Source organism: Eremothecium gossypii, chromosome V, assembly GCF_000091025.4.
Source record: "Eremothecium gossypii ATCC 10895 chromosome V, complete sequence".
NCBI lineage: Eukaryota > Fungi > Ascomycota > Saccharomycetes > Saccharomycetales > Saccharomycetaceae > Eremothecium > Eremothecium gossypii.
Genome location: NC_005786.2, coordinates 730,715 through 748,858, shown reverse-complemented (window position 1 = coordinate 748,858; position 18,144 = coordinate 730,715). Strand labels below are relative to the sequence as shown.

Below are 18,144 nucleotides of genomic sequence, written 5' to 3'. Positions count from 1 at the left end.
CGTCATGCTGGAAAAGAAACAGCGTGCCGGCCTACGTACGTCCTGTATTTCTGATACATAGCGAACTCTGGTAGCTGGCAGGAGCCGGTGACGTCAGACAGCCGCGCACTCCCGCTGGACGCCTCGCACGCACTTCCACAGGAGTTCTGCGTCCCTCTTCTCTGCGCCACCGCACGCCATCCACCTAATTTTCAGCTGGGGGTCCACAACCAGCACGTAGCCCGTGTACAGATTGCCGAGCTCCAGACTTTCGCGCACCGTAAACGGCAACTGCGCTCTGCGGCAGATGAAGTACCGTTCATGACGTGCCGCAGGAACGAGACTACGTAATCTTCCAGCCATTAGGCGCACAAGCCAATCCTTGATCCAGCTCTCGGTGAGAGAAATCTCCACGATCTGGGCCGGTGCGACGTCATCTTCGCGGAGATAGTCGTGCCCCTCGTGCCGGAAGTAGCTGCTGGCCAAGCCTTCGCCCGTCTCGCACGAAAACACCTTGACTACCGAGACCTTGCCAGCGAGCACGTCTTCGACGCTGCCGCGCGCGCCGGTCAGCGTCCTGCCGCCCAGATGCGGGAAGTAGCGCGCGTGTTCCGCGCGCCAGTACGACGCCGGCGGCAGGAACACCCTACCGTTCGTCTTGCGAAAGGTCGCAGCGTCGTAGAGCCCGCTTTTGCTAAACTCCGCCGCTAGTTCCGCCGCGCGACGGCTGGTCTTCTCCTCGCTGAACATGTCCAGCATGGAGTTGCCTTCCACGTACCGCGTGGCCGCTGTCGGCGGCTGCGGCATGCCAACGGGCTGCTCCAGCCTGCGCACGACGTGCTCTCGAGGTGCGGCCTGCGCGAGCGCCTTGTTCATCTTCTTGAACACCAGCGGCTGCGCGGTGCCGCTCAAGTACCGTCTCCAGATCACCATGCCTGCTCCCTTGAGTACAGTTAGCCGGAAACGTGCTGATCCTCGTCCTATTACCTGCGTATCCTCGAGCGCACAACAGTCGTCATAGCTCTCGAGACCGTAATTACTTTTTGTGCTTATATAATCTGGGCCATTGTATATCAAGATACGGGCGTTATTTGGCAGCGTCAGTTAACGTAATCTTCAGTACGCATTTCTGTCCCTCCTACTTTCAATAGGCTGAGCGGACGGTATATAAAACGATTGGCGACCTAATGGGTCAGATATCCCGGATGGATATGCCAAGATTAGATTTAAAGATTTTGACACCAGAATTAAGGCACTTCATACAAGATGACGACGAAGATTACGCTAAAGTTGAATCCGCCACATAACGGCAGATACTATACCGAGGATGATATAATATCTGGAAGCGTGGTTCTCAAGCTTGCCAAGGCAACGGCGGTGAAGCAGCTCAGGGTGATACTGAAGGGGACATCGCAGACAATGACGCTGGCGGAAGCCGACAGACACAGCAGCAGGCTGCCGCAGGACCCGCAGACCCAGTACACGAAGGAGAAGTCGACGCATATTTTGTTCCACCAGGGCGTGCAGCTGCTGCCGCCGACGGGGGTCGAGGACTCCATCAAACTGGGGCAGGATACATACAAGTATGGCTTCGAGTTCAGGCTCGCGGGCGGGCCAAAGTGTGTCAGTGGGCACCAGGCGACAAGCCACTCCTTTCTGGAAGACAAGGCGCACGAGCACTACGGAGAGCAGCTCCCGCCCAGCTTCAACGACAGGCACGAAGGCGGCGGCGTGACGACGGAAGAGCTTTTTTTTTACAACTTGGGCAAGGTGAGGTACACTGTGCGGGCCGAGGCGGACGTTGCGACCGGCAACAAGTGGGCTCCAAAGAGCCCGCTACACGATACCATGGTGATCTCTTTTCTTCCCTTGCAGTGCCAGGCATACGTGGAGAATGCATGCACGAGTGCAGGCAGCGACGATACCCTAGTGAACTACACTGCCCTGCCACGGACTTACCGCGCAGCGGCTGACGTTGTGCTTTCAGATGGGCTCAGCGTGACCCCGGAGGTGCGCTCGAACGCGCTGGCATATGTCCATCGCCTAGACTACCTATTCCGTGAAAGCAGCGGCAAATTCGGAAACATATTCATGGTCTTCAGCGGAGACCCTACCAAGCACAGCGTCAAGCTAACGAGGCTTGTGTTGAGCCTACACGAAAAAGTCAGTTTTACAGCCAATGGCCATACCAACAAGAACCTGTCGCAGCTCAAGCTCATGGACACGCCTTTGGACGATGAGCTCCAGTTGCGCGACTTGCATATCCTAGAAGATGGCTCTCGCGAGGGCAAGTTGAACCTCGGGGATCACCCGGTGCTCAGCCGTCTGCGCTTCAACGAAGAAGACTACATACACCGTGGAAACACGCTCTTCAGCTTTACCACGTGCAATATCAAACGGGAGTACTACTTCCAGCTAGATTTGCACTGGAAGGTGGACGCAACCGCGGTTAGGTCTGAAATTATCGTGGATCCTGTAACAGTGTACGCGGAGTCCGCGCCCCCAGCCTTCGAAGGCCTCCCGCCATACCCCGAGAAGCCACCGAAGTACGAAGCATGAGGGGCAGGTAACAGTAAGCTAGAGATCGCTGTAGCAATTTCTTTATATAGTAGGAGTTAGCAGACGAACTATATTGAAAAACTTAGCTAATACTCAGAACAAACGGAAAGGTCGTATTCTAAACCAAAGCGTCTGGAAGTTGAGAGTAGAACATGGATAGTGTCTGTCCCCGGTAGGGTGGCCACTCCGCTTGCCCAGCGCTCTAGCAGTAGTTTTTGGCGAATCCGTGAAACGCAAAGCTCCAATACATAGGCCGTTCATATTTTCGAATGAAGTAGGGAACTTGCAGTTCGGTGCATCACAACAATAAGCCGGCTAGAGCGAGACCACCAGCAAGTGACATACCAGCCTTCACCTTGTTAGCAGCGCCCTCGAAAGGATGGTCGATAGGTGGAGGAACATCGCTCGCAGAAGAGCTGGATGCAGATACCACTGGTACAGATGGGGTAGCGCTGGAAGCAGCGTGGCCAGTCCCAGTAGGAGTTAGAACAGTGGTGGATGGTGCTGCAGAAGAGGCGGATGGTGCTGCAGAAGAGGCGACGGGTGCTGCAGAAGAAGCGGGCGACGCGGAAGCAGATGCAGAAGGCGCAGCAGACGAGGAAGGCGCAGCAGACGACTTCGCGCCAGAGGAAGCAGAGGAAGATGGTGCGGCGGACGACTTCTCGGCAGAGGAAGAAGCCGTGGCAGATGCACTCGAGCTGCCAGCGGAGGACGAAGCCGCAGTCGAGGAAGAAGCCGCGGAAGAGGAGGAGGCGCTGCTCACGGGCTTGCCGTGCTCGGCGCAGTTTGCCTTGAAAGCCGAAAGTGCGCCCTCGGCCTTGCCCTCAGGACAGATGGAAGAGAAGCACTTTTGCATCGCATCGCTCTCCTTGGTACAGAAGTGGGCCACATCGTTCAACGGGTGTGATGACTCCTTGGAAACCTTGCCGGCACAAGCTAGCAAGCAGGCTGGAGGCGTTGCCACCGCCTGGCTGGCGTAGAGAGCGACGGCTAGTGCTGCAGAAGAAACGAATGTAGTGGAACGCATGTTAATATTGGTTGAAGTCCTGTCCTGTAAAGTATAATGTAAAGGAATAACTCTGTCTGCTGGCCATTTGTACAGTGTTAAGTAGGCTTGCGTGGAATGTCCGCGATCCAGGATCGATGCTAAAAAAAGCAATATCACTCCTAACGTCAAGCCTGCGCCCGATCACGTGAATGATCACGTGATTGCGTTATATTCCTCGAGGATCCTTAACGGCACGCATCACTCCCAGGAGCAGTGGAATGTTGATATGTCCTCCGATCATCCGATATCTGCGTATCCAGTAGCGCCGTTTTTACCTCTTGTGATGTATCGGGTAATGTTATGCAGCAAAACGGGTGTGCTTGGCAGTAGCTCAAATGACTGGCTCGAAAGGTACTCTCAACGCCTGCAGCCATGCAGGAGGCTCGCTGTACCTATAACATCTCACTCGAGAAGTGGAAAGGAAGATTTAATCTCAAGCCATCAATATATGGGAATCGAAGCAGCCATCTTGACAGACTGTCATCTGGGGGTGCGCCTATCTATATATACAGATATATCTAATCGATCTTGTCAAATTGGCATAAAACTCGGTCGTATTTACATGCTAGGCAGCATATTTGAGACCCAGACCTTTTTTACAATGATGGCTGTACAATGCATGTAGTGATGTAATTTCAACATTCAGTTGTAAATCACCTCATTTGGTTCTTGGCTACAGTTCTGGCCTTGTGAAGGGGCCATTGTTAACTAAGTGCATTCCGAAACCTCCCTTCGTTTGTTACACCACCGGGAAAACCATTCAGGTGTCTCATGTAATAGGTACTTGCGCCCACATAAGCAGACTGGCGTAACGTGAACACTGCCTGCGCTTTCCTTGCCCTTCTTCCGCACGCTACAGAACATCGGACACCCGTAATCTATACGTCGATTCATGCAGCAGTACCTAGACACATGTGCCTGACCATTGGATTGGATAGTCGCATCTAAGGTTGGTACAATGCCCCGTGGCTGGCTGGCAAATGTCGCTACTGGGCTACCGCCCCATTATGACGTCGGCTGGAAGAGCTCTCGATGGAAATCTCGCAATGTTGCAGACGATATCAAAATACGCGTGGCATAATACCATTACAGTGCAACTCGCTGCGCTTATTTAGATACAACATAAAACAGATAGCATAATCGAAAACTTAGTTCGATGCCAACATTATTGTACTGTATACTTATATGGTTTATAGTCACACGCGCAACGGGTCATACATAAGCAACTTTTGAGAGGGTAGTAATCATTCAACGTTAAGTTCGGCCATTATTGTGCCGGGATACCGACAATCTTTGAGCAGAAATCTTCAAATTGTTCCCTTAGCATCTGCTCTCCAACCTCAGAACAATTCTTTAGTAGGCATTGTAGGAAGTCCTCGCGTTTCGTTTTGCACCAACAGGTGAAGGCCCCATCAGGACAGTTGTTTTGCATCTCCAGAGTGCACGTATAAGAACATTCCGGAGCTGGGGCAGCGGCAGCAGCAGTCTGCCCGACAAAGCAAGAGAGGGCCAATGCAATTGAAGCAAGAATTTTAGTGGAGCGCATGTCGTTGTGGTCTAAGCACTGTTGCTGGGTGAACTTTTATCATTTGGAAACGCTCGACAAGAGGTATTGCCATTATATATATATGTTGAATTTAACTGACATAAAAACCGAGCTGGCATATATGCCAGAATCCGCCTCTCAACAATGAAGAACCTGTCCGTGAAGCAAAACCCCAACAATGTCCTTGGTCATCAACCGGGGACAAGGATAGAGGAGGGACACGGAAAACCGGATCAACAAAGCCCTCTCCATCGATGGAGAACCCTATATATCATGTGTCAGCATGCCCGGTGTCAGAGGGGAAAGGGATATAAAAGTGGAGTACTCTCAGCGCATATCGTCAATTCTCCACTGTCGCCGCCCAACATTTATACACGTGATCAAATTCAGTAGTAATTGCTTTAAATGCGGAGCACCCGAGATACGCCATCCGCCATGTGGAAACCTGTAGCGACTCCCCGACAAATTCCTTGACTCCTCTTGCATCACCGTTACGTGCACAATTAATCTCTTGTCCTGGGTGTCAATGCTCGAAGACGAATTTTGCAAGTATCCGGCATCTGCACAGCCTTGGCGGCAAGTGTCAGCGCCAAAGGAGAACGATGTAACCATTAGCCGCACGTGCTAATAGTGGAGGATCCGCAGGGTATAGCTCAGCTGGATAAACTGTCCAGCAGGAACCTGATTTTTCAGAATTGGCGCCCATTCATGGAAGATACCAGATCCTGCACCGATTTCTCAAATGTCTCTGGACTGCTTAGGCATAAAATTCCGGTACTCGTTTTATGAGGGGCAAGATTCGTGGCACACTCGTTAAGCGTCAAGCCTGCCAGCGCACCGTAGGGACACGCACACCGTCGTGTCCTTCCATATGGGTGCGCGCTACAGTAGGGGCTCCCATGCTAGAGACTAATCGGCTGCCAGAGGCCTTGGTGGCTACGATGACTTAATCATAGTTGGCCCGAAGGTTCAACGGCCGTTAAAATTGTGTACTCCAATCGTTCACGGAAGTTCGGAACGGAGCACAACCCCGGCCTGGCGCAGCTGGCCGCCACGTAGGACCACAGCCAGCCCCACAGAACAAAGAAGCCAGCTTACGTTTGGGAAAACGCTGGACCAGCAGACCCCCGAAGAGCCGTGGGGGTGGGTTGACCTAGAGAAGATTATCCAGGCGAAATTGACCCGGAACATTCTCAGTGCTGCGCCGTTTTTTCGCTGTGTCCAGACCTCACTTGGCAGATCCCCATGGTGCACTTATGTCTATCGTACCCTTGCGATTCCCAACGATAAGCAGTGTACGGCGTTATGATTTCCACACCATTTCGGGAACAGGCCGAACACGACAAACCCTTCTCTGTGCTTGACACAAATATACTAATCATCTGATCCCGTTGCCCGGTACTCTCCGCTGCGTATCTGCGGCGCGCACCCTACCGCCCAGCTGCACAGGCCTAGCAAACTGCACTATAAATAAAGGTAACGTATCGTATATCGGGTGCGGGCGGGCGCCAAGCGCACCGCGCAGAGCCGCGCAGGACCCCACCGCCGTGGTTATAACGGCCCGCTGACGCAGTTATGTACATGCCGTTCTACGAAGCATGGTGCTTACCTAGCGCTGCACGCGACTGGCACGTGACGCGAGCCTACTGCTGCTTGCATGTCTCCTGTATCTCCTTGTCGATATTGCCCAGGCTGGGGTCGTCGCCGTCGACCTCTAGCATCTTCGCCAGGTCGTTCAGCTCCTGGTTGCCCTCGTTGCTGAAGCCCTTGTTCACGGGGCTGTCGCCAAGCTGCTCGAGCTTGTCTATCAGGTCCGTGATCTCGCCGCGGTACTTCTCGTTCGAGTAGTCTGCGCGCTCGTAGAGCGCCACGATCGCGTTCACGGTGTCCAGCTGCTGTCTGTAGGTTGCGATCTTCTCGCGGTGCTCCTCCAGCTCGGCGTTCCCCTGCATCCACTGCACAAACTCCAGCTGCATTTCCTTCATGGGCTGGTACATCACCTCCTTGGACGACATCTGGTTCAGGATGTTGAGAATCGCGCCGTCCATCGTCCCATCCCCGTCGCCCTCGTCCACACCCGCCATCTGCTCCAGCAGCTGCGACAGCAGGTCGTCCGAGGTCTGCGCCTTCTTCTCCTGCTCCAGCTTCGAGTCGATTTTGGACGAGTTCACCTTCAGCCGCCCCAGCGCGTTCGAGATGATGTCCTTGAAGTCCTCGCTGCCCTGCCCGCTCTCCTTGCCCGCCGCGCCCGCGTCCGCCGCGCCTGCGCCCGCCGCCTCGGGCGCCGCCTGGCCCAGCGTCTCCAGCAGCTGCCGGAAGTTATCCACCGTGTCTTTGTCTGCACCGTCTGTCTCGGGCCGCAGCATCTGTTGGAACTGCGTCTGGAGGTCATTGATCATCTCTGCCACCTCTGCGTCCGTCCCGCCCGTCTGCTCGGCCCCGAATTTGCCACTTTTGCGGGTCTGCTGCTGTTCGCCGTGCTTCTGCTCCTCCTCCGTCTTCTTTTCGGCCTCCTTCTCGGGCTTGCCGCCATCGTCTAGGTACGCATCAAGGTCGTCGTACTCATCCACCGCCTCAGTCATCACGCTATTTTCTAATCCTCTATTGCCTTCTTCTATCCTCAACCGTAAGGAAGGGTTGCCAATTTCTTCTCACCAACATGTATCGCAGAAAATTACATTCTCAAGAATGGCCACAACTCAACTAGGCCCAAAGCAGTAGCAAGTTTGACCATAAGAGGGCCCTGAGATCTAAGCAGACAGCTTCGAATTCGTGGAGCCAAGATGAACAGCTTATGCCTGCAGAGACTGCAGGAGGAGAGGTATGTGGGATGTGGGGCAAGATGGGATTCGGACGCAATTACTAACAGAGCGAATAAGAAAGAAATGGCGCAAGGACCATCCATTTGGGTTCTGGGCGAAGCCCACCAAGAAGGAGGACGGGTCGATGAACTTGCAGAAGTGGGAGGCGGGAATCCCCGGGCGCGAGGGCACGATTTGGAAGGACGGCGTGTACCCGATCACGATCGAGTATCCCGATGACTACCCGTCCAAGCCGCCACGGGTGAAGTTCCCGGCGGGGTTCTACCACCCGAACATATATCCGAGTGGCACGGTGTGCCTGAGCATACTGAACGAGGACCAGGACTGGAAGCCGGCGATCACGATGAAGCAGATCCTGCTGGGTGTGCAGGACCTGCTGACGAGCCCGAACCCGAACTCGCCTGCACAGGAGCCGGCGTGGCGGGCGTACGCGAAGAACCTGCAGGAGTACGAGAAGAAGGTGCTGGAGCAGGCGCGGCGGTACGCAAAGTGAGGCGGCGCCGGGGCGCGCGGCCGCGGCGCGCGCTGCGAATGTAAAAAGTAGTGGACGTGCGGGGCGCGGTGCGTAGCGCGGCGCTCCTGCGGTGCAATAGAGGAGTTCTGATTGTGTTATACAATTACATAGTGTTAGGTCAGGAGCGCTCGCCCTCCTTGTACGCGACGAAGCTGCCCAGGGTGGTGAAGAGCTCGTGGCACTCGGCCTTGAGCTGCGGGTCTTTGTTCTTGTCGACGAACTTGAAAGCTGCTCTCAGGTTGGGCACGATGTCCTTGCGCAGGGTGTCGAGGAAGCCGAGGCCGACGAAGTTGGGGTGGTCGTAGTCGAACGCGGCGTCGGAGTAGATGTCTATGAAGTGGTCGGCGACCTCCACCAGCAGCTGCGGATGGGTGTCTTTCTGCGAGAGGATGTGCAGGAAGAACAGGCCCACCTCTCGGTTGACGTCGATATGCTGCTGGAAGGTCGCGAGCACGAACAGGACGTGGCAGCAGCGCAGCCGTAGGTCCAGCTGGTCTTCGGGGCCCGCGTCGCCTGCGTTGTCGTACTCGCGTCTGATGGACTGGACAAAGTCGACGGTTGCGACCTGCAGCAGATCGAGGTATTCCGTGGGATTGGCTTGCAGCTGCACGGCTTTGAGCAGTGCCCACACGCAGCTCAGCTTCCCGAACCGGACTCTAGGGTCGACGTTGCCAGCCTGGTAGATGCAGCTCCAGAGCTGCTTCCAGGGTTCGTTTGCCAGCTCGAACACGTTGATCTCAAGCGACAAGAAGAGCCAGAGAAGATTGTTCCATGCCATCAGCACATGTGACGTAAAGTCCTCCGCCAAGACGTTGAAAAAATCCGGCAGCACCTGCTTTAGGATATTCACCAGTGTGCCAGGCAGAGGCTCACGCCGCTGTTCGACTTGGGAGGCTAGAAGCTCGGTAACCGCCGTGACAATTTCCAGCGACAGCTCAAGGCTCTGCATTTGCATCATGGCCTTCTTCGTGTTGTCGCTCTGTTTCCTGATCATGCTAGAGAACTCCTCGGTGTTCTTCAGGCTGGAAAGCTCTTTCTCTTGTTCGGCCGTGTTGAGCGTATGCTTCATCAATGCGAGGTCGATTGGCTGAATCGCAGCACAGGTCCTGTCCAGGATGGACTCGGCCTGCTGGAATGTGATAGACTCGTCTAGCAGCTGCAGCAGGATACCCTGGACCAAGACCTGCGTCAGCTCGCTCCCATTGAGGATATTCAATTCAGGCAAGGTCTGGACGAACTGAGACAGATCGGGATGTCCGTGCAGCGCGTCCATAAAGGCCGCAGAATCTGAGGCAAAGTCGTAGATCAGGTCCAGAACCGAGTTGAATAGCTGGGTCGTAATTTTTAATGTGCAAGTCTTGCTGTCATCACCAACAATGAACCCATATTTCAGTATCTGAGTGATAACGTGGAACAGCTGCGGCAGATGCTCGGCAACGAGCTGCTCCTGGATTTCAGAAGCCCCGTCAGCAAGAGCAACCACAAGCGATATCAGGTTGTCTCCAAAGTCAAATAGCAGCCTCCGCGATTCAATGCTAGCCTTCGCGTTGCTTGAGAGACTGGACAACGATTCAACCAGCTTCTCAAGACCGGCACTGATGCTTACCCAGATGTCTGACCGCCACATATATATCGCAACGTCGTAGCCCTGTTCCAGGCACAGATTGCGCAGCAGGCCGTATGCTTCAACTACTATTTCGGTGTTGTCGTCCGTCAGCAGCCTACTCATCACTTCCTGCAAAAGCTTTTCTCGCAGGAACAGCTCCCGCATGTGCGCATCCTCGCAGAGAACACTGATGCTCCCCAACGCCATCTGCCGATCGTTGACTGCAGCGCTTTGCAGCTGCTGCATTAGCGGCTGAATACGCTTACTGCGTACCTGCGCATCCTTCGCTGCATCACGCAGTATCGGATTCACGCGCGCCTTGTTAGATCTCAACTTTTTCCGGGATTTAGCCATATTATTACACCGCCTTCTGCGAACGAAGCTGGCAGTCAAGCAATCGGTAGCCTTTGCTAGCAGCTGGAGATGAGATGTGGAAGGAGATGCCCGATGCGTATTGTGCACAACGGGCGTGAAATTTTTCAGGCTCCTACGTACAAAGCTATCTTGGTAGTCATCTTCTAGAATCTAAAATACATACAAATCCTCGAGAAAGAGTCCACCGGTTAGGTGAGGTCAATGCGATTTGGAGCCATCCGTCGCGGACCCATCAGAAACAGGTGCTGGGGCGGCTGGAGTCTTTGCGCCAAGTTTCTGCTCGAGAAGATTGCCATCTGCGTCAAATTCTGGCACTTCCACGTCTTGCCGAAGGTGACCATCCTGGCGCAACTGGTTCACCACGATCGGTTCAAAGAAGTTGACACCCGAATAGATTCCGAAGGCGCTGACGATACCTATGGTAATCAGTTCATATGCACGGATTCTCGCCATGACGCTTACGTGAGCAGTTATTTCTGCGTCACTAACGGCTCCGTCTCGACAGCAAAGACTGCTGACCGCTGGAGGTCACCAGGAGGAGGCTTTTTTTTTTGGCCACTCCCGGGGTAGTATACCTACGGGACGGTGGAGAGGCAGCATAGCCTTTCCTATTACACATTCTATTTATCAATCTCAAGGTGGTGTGTTATCGTAGCATAGCACCGATATCTGCATATCTGCATATCTGCATTGCCATCCGCGCTTAAAGGCGGCACCGGAGAGTACTTTAAAGGTTCCAGCTTTGCTTTTTTCGCCGTCCTAGGGTCGGACCGTTAGAATGATATTTTTGTCGAGCGTCCAGCTTCGAAGGTTTTATACTAGCCATTTTATCCATCGACATTTGCAGGTACAATCGGCAACAAGGCGTTCAAACCTTTCTCCCCTATTCTATTCGCGATCAATGAGTAACAACATCAGTGGTGTATCTGGGCTGAGAGAGCTGGCTGCAACTTTGGAGCAGCCACTTTTGGATGACCGCAAGTACCGGTACATCGAGCTTCCTAACCATCTACGAGTGCTGCTAGTGCATGACAAAAACACAGATAAGTCTGCTGCATCTTTAGATGTCAATGTGGGGGCATTCGAGGATCCCGAAGACTTACCGGGCCTCGCGCACTTTTGTGAGCATCTACTGTTCATGGGCAGCAAGAAATTTCCTAATGAAAACGAGTATGCGAGCTTCTTGAGCAAGCATGGCGGCGCCTCTAATGCATACACTGCGTCACAAAATACCAATTACTACTTCCACGTAAATCATGAAAACCTGTACGACGCATTAGATCGGTTCTCGGGCTTCTTTAGCTGCCCGTTATTCAACGAGTCATCGACTGAGAAAGAGATAAAAGCGGTCGATAGCGAAAATAAGAAAAATCTCCAAAATGATATGTGGCGCCTTTACCAGCTGGGTAAGTCGCTGACCAACCCCATTCACCCGTACCACAAATTCTCTACTGGAAACTTTGAGACTTTATGGAGCATTCCGAGATCGAAAGGCGTCAACGTCCGTGATGAGCTGCTGAAGTTCTACAACCGGTCATATTCTGCAAATCTCATGAAATTAGTGATCTTGGGCCGCGAAGATCTAGATACCTTGGCTCAGTGGGCATATGAGCTGTTCAAAGACGTCCCTAACCATGGGACCAAAGTGCCTGAGTATCACGCCCAGGCATTCACGCCCGAGCACCTGATGAAGGTAATTAAAGTGAAGCCGGTTAAAAATCTAAAGAGTGTTGAAATCTCATTCGTGGTGCCAGATATGGATAAGCACTGGCAGGTCAAGCCAGCTCGCTACTTGTCGCATTTAATCGGCCATGAGGGCACGGATTCGCTCCTCGCATACTTGAAGAACAATAGCTGGGCAATCGACCTTTCCGCTGGAGCCACTACCGTTTCAGAAGGCAACGCATACTTCTCGGTCAACGTTGATCTGACAGATGAAGGTGTAGTTCAATACGAGGCGGTAATTTGTGCTGTATTCCAGTACATTAACATGCTCAAGGAAGTTCTTCCCCAGGAATGGGTTTTTACTGAACTAAAAGATATCGGCGAGGCGCATTTCAAGTTTAAGCAGAAGGGGAATCCAGCGGCAACCGTTTCTAGCCTTTCTAAAAACCTGCAGAAGGCGTACTTGCCTGTGCAAGTCATCTTAAACACTTCACTTATGCGGCAATACGAGCCTGGCCTAATAATGGAGTACCTGAACTCATTAACTTTGGAAAACTCCCGTGTAATGCTCATATCCCAGAAAGTGGAGACTAACTTGAGCGAGCGCTGGTATGGTACCGAATACTCCGTCGCAGACTACACTAAGGATTTTGTGAGCAAGATTCGGTCACTGGGAGCAAACCCCGCATTGAAGATCCCAGCACCCAATGAATTCATAGCTACCAGATTTGACGTGCACAAGGATGAAGGGAACGTGAAGCCATTATTGGAACCATTTTTACTGCGGGATGACCGTTGCGGCAAATTGTGGTATAAGAAAGACGATATGTTTTGGGTGCCCAAGGGCTATATTTATATTTCAATGAAGCTCCCCCATACGCACTCTAGCATCGTCAACAGCATGTTGTGTACACTATATGTGGACCATATTAATGATTCCCTCAAGGACCTGGCGTACAACGCGGAATGCGCGGGGCTTGAAATCTCACTTCGCAAAACCAACCAAGGTTTAGACCTCTCTCTATCGGGGTACAACGACAAGTTGCTTGTTTTGCTGGCTAGGTTTTTCGAGGGGATTCAGAAACTCTTCCTAAGAGAGGAAAGATTTATGGTTTTGAAGCAGCGTCTGATTCAGAAGCTCCACAACCATTTGTATGATACACCCTACACTCAGATTGGCAGGTTGTACAGCTCATTGATAAATGAGCGGTCTTGGACAACTCAGGAGAAATTGGACATTACGGAGCAACTCACTTTTGACCATCTAGCCAACTTCGTTCCAACCATCTACGAGCAGATGTACTTTGAACTATTGGTCCATGGGAACTTCTCGCACGAAGAGGCGTTGGAAGTATACGACCTCGTGAGCAGTCTGGTACCCAATGAAATCAGGAACTCAGAGGGACGGAATAGCAAGTTGCGGTCCTACTTTATTCCAGCGGGCGGAGCCTACCACTACGAAACGGCTCTCGCAGACAAGGAAAACGTGAACTCGTGTATCCAGAAGGTGATACAACTGGGCGCGTACTCAGAGCTCCTCTCTGCCAAGGGATCACTACTGGCGCAGATGGTAAATGAGCCTTGCTTCAATACCCTGCGGACGGAAGAACAGCTGGGCTATGTGGTATTCAGTTCCAAGCTCAACACGCATGGGACCGTGAATCTGCGGATCCTGGTTCAGTCGGAACGCAGCTCCAGTTATCTTGAATCCCGGATAGATAACTTCTTGTCAAAATTTGGTAGCACTCTCGAGATGATGTCAGATGCAGAGTTTGAGAAACACAAGGATGCCCTATGCAAGACCCTCCAGCAAAAGTACAGAAACCTCGGCGAGGAGAACGATAGGTACGTCACCTGCATATACCTCGGCGACTACAATTTCCTCTATAAGGAGCGCAAGGCACAGCTAGTTCGGCAGTTGACCAAGAAGGAAATGTTGGATTTCTACCAACAGACCATCTGCTCAAAGCAGGCCGCCTCTCTGGTCGTTCACATGCAGGCTCAAGCCGGAGTGCAGGACAGCCCTGCAGACAAGGTCGACGGCTACCCAACTGGCAACGCCATCACAGACGTCGGCGCCTTCAAGAGCCAACTCTACCTTGCGCCTATCCGCGCTCCGATCAAGAAATTTGAGGTTACTACTCCCAAACTCTAGCTCTAGCTCCATCTATAGCTCGCTCCGCGACAGCAGCAGCGCCGCCTACTAATGTACCATAAGATAGCACATAAAAATTATACACTAAAATGTAGCCTTTCTTCGACATTCCTGGGCCATCGCCGCCGACTCTCAAATCCGAGAGTCCAGGCACACGGCCCACGAACTTCCTATCAGTCCACCTTGATCTGGGAAACAAGCATTCCAACCTAGTTGGAATGGCTGGCAATTAGCAGCTGCGGCAAGGCAGATAAAGCTAACTGTGGCATAGTTTCCGTGAGTTTTGATTCGGTTTCTCAAGCAGGAATACTTTGCTGGCCGCCACGGCCGCCGTTTTTATACTGTCAGGCCAGCCCGCGGCCTGCCGGGTAATGCCTGGCAGACCCGCTCTAGGGCACGCCGAATCGCCCGTGACAACGCCTGCCGCCGCAAGATGAGCACCTAAAGGGCCGGCAGCCTCCGCTAGACAACCTGATGGTAACGTCGTATTGTAATACTTAACTTATACAGGGTTTATTGATTATATTACTCAGAAACTGCCGTGAGACCCACAGCCCGCCCGCCGAATTGTGTACAGTAGGCGGCAGCGGGCCGCCCGCCGCTCTTAACGGTACTTGTGGAAACCAATGTCGTTGGCCTTCTCTCTGAAGCACTGACGGCAGATGTTCAAGCCGTACTTTCTGATCAAACCAGAGTGCGAAGCGCACACGCGGCACTGGCGGGAGCCCTTACCGTAGTTTCTTGGGTGGGAGAACCAAACGTTTTCGTGAGCCATCTTGTCTGCAATGCGTTAGTACTCTGTCTGACCGCTTGGAAGCGCTCCGGCCCTCGTGAGCTGCCCACACGCTCGGCGTCTGCGGCGTCCTCATTGCCCGCACCGTATTCTGCTCGCACCGACAGCTCTAGACCACACTTCGCCCCATCCTGTGCACATACGATTATGCTTTGTCTCTTGGTATTATCCTTAGATTCGCTAGACTTCGACACTATGGTTATCACCACTGTTGAAGTCTGCTTCGGTTGGCACCCAAAGTCTCGGGACTGTAGTTGGAAAGCGCAGTTCGCGGCAAATCAAGCATCTCATAATGTGTGGGTGCAACCGTTGAATGTGTGGGTGCAACAGTCAATTGTAATTTCTTTTTTTGATCGAGAGATGGGATGCGATGAGCTAGTTGAAAAATTTTAGTATGGCAAAACTGGCATGCATATCTGAGATGGGCCATCAATTGCGGCAGCTTAGTGTTAGACGACCAATCCAGAGGTGGTAATTGGGCTATGGCAGGTCACTCGCACAGGTCGTCGGTAAAAAAGGGCCACAAAACGTTCAAGTCGAAGCATGCGAGCAAGGGCGCGTTGAAGCGGCTGCACAAGGGCAAAGTGGAACAGGAGACCGCTGCTGGGGTGAAGGGCGTGCGCGTGGTGCGCAAGCAGGATAGAAAAAACGCGGCCAAGCAGTTGCGGCAGCAGAAAATCTCGAGCACGTCGCAGCTACGGCGGCTGTTCGAGGGCGCGAACGGAGCAGCCAAGATTGTGGCGGTGATCCCGCTGACGCCGGACGTGGATGCGGGGGACATTGTGCAGCGACTGGTGCAGGGCTGCGACGAGGACGTGTCGGGCATGCAGACGCCGTGCGTGCGGGACTTCCGGATCGGCAAATTCCGGAGCACGCTGAAGGTGATTGTGCCGGACATGGGCAGCTTCCTGAGCATCATGGACGCGGCCAAGGTGGCCGACTACGTGGTGCTGGGGCTCAGCGGCACGTCGGAGGTGGACCCTGTGTTTGGGGAACAGGTGATCCGTGTGCTGGAGCTCCAGGGCATTGCATCTTACATGGGCGTTGTCAGCAACCTCTCGAAGGTGCACCCGAAGGAGAAGTTCCAGCTGGACGTTAAGCAGTCGCTGGAGAGCTACTTCCGGCACTTTTTTCCTACGGAAGACCGCATCTACAACCTGGAGAAGGCGTCTGACTCGCTCAACGCGCAGCGCATACTGTGCCAGCAGTATCCGCGCGGCGTGAGCTGGAGAGATTCGCGGGGCTATCTTGTGGCGGGCTCTGTGGACTACGTGGAAAGTGGTCCGGACGCGGGCGAACTGGTGGTGGATGGTACCGTGCGTGGGGTGGGCTTGCACCCCAACCGGCTAGTCCACCTGCCAGGACTTGGAGACTTCCAGGTGAGTGCCATCGAGAAGATTGCCGCCAGCTCGCGTTCGTCGGAGGATAACGGGGAGGGCAGCGGCGTATTCCTGCCGGATGCACAGCAGGACACCCTTGAGGAGTTTGCGCCTCATGACTTGGATATGGAAGAGTGGGACGACAACCAGTTTGAATATGATAACCTCACATCTGCCAGATACGACGATCATGGCTTCTTGCCGGGCAGAGAGCAGTCGTTGGAGAGGGCGAAGGTCCCCAAGGGTACGTCAGAGTACCAGGCGAGATGGTACGTGGACAACGTGGTTGACGTGTCAGACGACGATGCGGAAGATGAGATGGAACTCGAGATGGGTTCGAACGAGGTGGGCACAGTAGCAGACGATACCATGATGGACGCAGAAGATGCGCAGTCGGATGACGCGTCCGAGGCAGACATGGCCACTATGGTGGATGAGATGTTTGTCGACCTGTCACCGGAGGAGGAGGAGCGGCAACTGCAGGAGTACCGCGCGATGGAAAAGGATGACCTTGAGTTCCCAGATGAGATTGAACTGGATCCTTCGGAGTCTGCTATCGAGCGACTAAAACGCTACAGAGGTCTGAAAAACCTACACAACTGTGTCTGGAACGTTGACGAGCAGGACCCACACTGCCCATCCGAGTGGAAGCGCATGCTCAGAATTGGAAGCTACAAGAACTTGAAGGCCAGAACGAACAAATCCGTGGCGGCGGAAGCATCGGTTGTGGCCGGCGATAAAGTCCGCCTGCGTATTCGCTTCCCAAAGCATCTGCTGGAACGGTTGAAGGACCCAAGAATCGCGCCGTTTGTGGTCTACGGGCTTCTGCCACATGAGCATAAGCAGGTGGTGGCGAACCTATCTATCCAGCGATGGGAGGAGTTTGAGGACCCCGTGCCATCCGGCGAGTCCCTCATAGTTCAGTATGGCGTCAGACGCTACACAATACAGCCTCAGTTCTCCTCCGCATCGAACGTTCCAAATAACGTTCATAGGTTTGAGCGGTTCCTACACCACAACTCAGCCTCCATCGCGACATGCATGCTTCCCTTGGACCTGACCCAGTCACCGGCCATCTACTTCAAAGAAAACCCCTCTGATCCAAAGGGCCTGACGTTCGTGGGCCACGGCACGTTCCTGAACGCAGACCACACACGGATATTGGCCAAGAGAATCATATTAACTGGCCATCCATTCAAGTTCCACAAGCGCGTCGTCACAGTGCGCTATATGTTCTTTAGGCCAGAAGATGTCGAGTGGTTCAAGTCGATCCCACTATTCACGAAATCTGGACGCTCTGGCTTCATTAAGGAGAGTCTTGGTACTCATGGTTACTTCAAGGCAACATTCGACGGCAGACTGTCTGCACAAGACACTGTTGCTATGTCTCTCTTCAGAAGGGTATGGCCAAAGACCTCGCTACCATGGTTCTACTAGATGCTACAAACAATATATAATCCACATACATTTTATAATGCGCATTACACCAAGCACATCATTTAGGCACCATTATTGGGCATTCATAAGGAAATGTTAATGTCGCTGGAAGGTGACGAGGTGTCCATATGGATTATGTAATTCATCTCTACTCCCTGTGCTCGAGGAAATTATTTTGTTAGTAATACACGGAGAACAAAAAGCTTCTTAAGCCTGAGCGTCGCTGCATTACCAAGACAGTACTACGGTAAGGGCCCCATTCTATT

The 18,144-nt window shown here is 53.2% G+C and overlaps 10 protein-coding genes and 1 non-coding gene across 11 annotated transcripts; 4 read left to right on the top strand and 7 right to left on the bottom strand.

Moving 5' to 3' along the window:
* Positions 1-93: 93 nt before the first annotated feature.
* ATP10 (Atp10p) lies at positions 94-912 on the bottom strand (the record flags this gene model as incomplete). The annotated part of the gene is made up of 1 exon (NM_210274.2): positions 94-912. The coding sequence occupies one exon, from the start codon at positions 910-912 to the stop codon at positions 94-96; it is 819 nt and encodes a 272-aa protein (NP_984920.2).
* A 333-nt stretch (positions 913-1,245) lies between these two features.
* On the top strand, positions 1,246-2,538 carry ART10 (Art10p; the record flags this gene model as incomplete). Its single annotated transcript, NM_210273.1, has 1 exon — positions 1,246-2,538. One exon carries the CDS (start codon positions 1,246-1,248, stop codon positions 2,536-2,538), a length of 1,293 nt encoding a protein of 430 aa, NP_984919.1.
* A 298-nt stretch (positions 2,539-2,836) lies between these two features.
* Positions 2,837-3,565, bottom strand: CCW14 (Ccw14p; the record flags this gene model as incomplete). Its single annotated transcript, NM_210272.2, has 1 exon — positions 2,837-3,565. One exon carries the CDS (start codon positions 3,563-3,565, stop codon positions 2,837-2,839), a length of 729 nt encoding a protein of 242 aa, NP_984918.2.
* A 3,210-nt stretch (positions 3,566-6,775) lies between these two features.
* Positions 6,776-7,714, bottom strand: PEX19 (Pex19p; the record flags this gene model as incomplete). Its single annotated transcript, NM_210271.1, has 1 exon — positions 6,776-7,714. One exon carries the CDS (start codon positions 7,712-7,714, stop codon positions 6,776-6,778), a length of 939 nt encoding a protein of 312 aa, NP_984917.1.
* A 201-nt stretch (positions 7,715-7,915) lies between these two features.
* Positions 7,916-8,447, top strand: UBC9 (E2 SUMO-conjugating protein UBC9; the record flags this gene model as incomplete). The annotated part of the gene is made up of 2 exons (NM_210270.1): positions 7,916-7,953; positions 8,012-8,447. 2 exons carry the CDS (start codon positions 7,916-7,918, stop codon positions 8,445-8,447), a joined length of 474 nt encoding a protein of 157 aa, NP_984916.1.
* Positions 8,448-8,586: 139 nt separating this feature from the next.
* On the bottom strand, positions 8,587-10,428 carry SYO1 (Syo1p; the record flags this gene model as incomplete). The annotated part of the gene is made up of 1 exon (NM_210269.1): positions 8,587-10,428. The coding sequence occupies one exon, from the start codon at positions 10,426-10,428 to the stop codon at positions 8,587-8,589; it is 1,842 nt and encodes a 613-aa protein (NP_984915.1).
* A 219-nt stretch (positions 10,429-10,647) lies between these two features.
* Positions 10,648-10,902, bottom strand: ECM19 (Ecm19p; the record flags this gene model as incomplete). Its single annotated transcript, NM_210268.1, has 1 exon — positions 10,648-10,902. One exon carries the CDS (start codon positions 10,900-10,902, stop codon positions 10,648-10,650), a length of 255 nt encoding a protein of 84 aa, NP_984914.1.
* A 325-nt stretch (positions 10,903-11,227) lies between these two features.
* Positions 11,228-14,269, top strand: STE23 (metalloendopeptidase; the record flags this gene model as incomplete). The annotated part of the gene is made up of 1 exon (NM_210267.2): positions 11,228-14,269. The coding sequence occupies one exon, from the start codon at positions 11,228-11,230 to the stop codon at positions 14,267-14,269; it is 3,042 nt and encodes a 1,013-aa protein (NP_984913.2).
* An 88-nt stretch (positions 14,270-14,357) lies between these two features.
* AGOS_AgSNR34 lies at positions 14,358-14,548 on the bottom strand. Its single transcript, NR_149377.1, has one exon. It is a non-coding gene; the product is annotated as an AgSNR34 (small nuclear RNA).
* Positions 14,549-14,873: 325 nt separating this feature from the next.
* AGOS_AER052W (40S ribosomal protein uS14) lies at positions 14,874-15,215 on the bottom strand (the record flags this gene model as incomplete). Its single annotated transcript, NM_210266.2, has 2 exons — positions 14,874-15,049; positions 15,206-15,215. The coding sequence occupies one exon, from the start codon at positions 15,042-15,044 to the stop codon at positions 14,874-14,876; it is 171 nt and encodes a 56-aa protein (NP_984912.1).
* Positions 15,216-15,544: 329 nt separating this feature from the next.
* On the top strand, positions 15,545-17,878 carry TSR1 (small subunit rRNA maturation protein TSR1; the record flags this gene model as incomplete). Its single annotated transcript, NM_210265.1, has 1 exon — positions 15,545-17,878. One exon carries the CDS (start codon positions 15,545-15,547, stop codon positions 17,876-17,878), a length of 2,334 nt encoding a protein of 777 aa, NP_984911.1.
* Between the last annotated feature and the right edge of the window lie 266 nt (positions 17,879-18,144).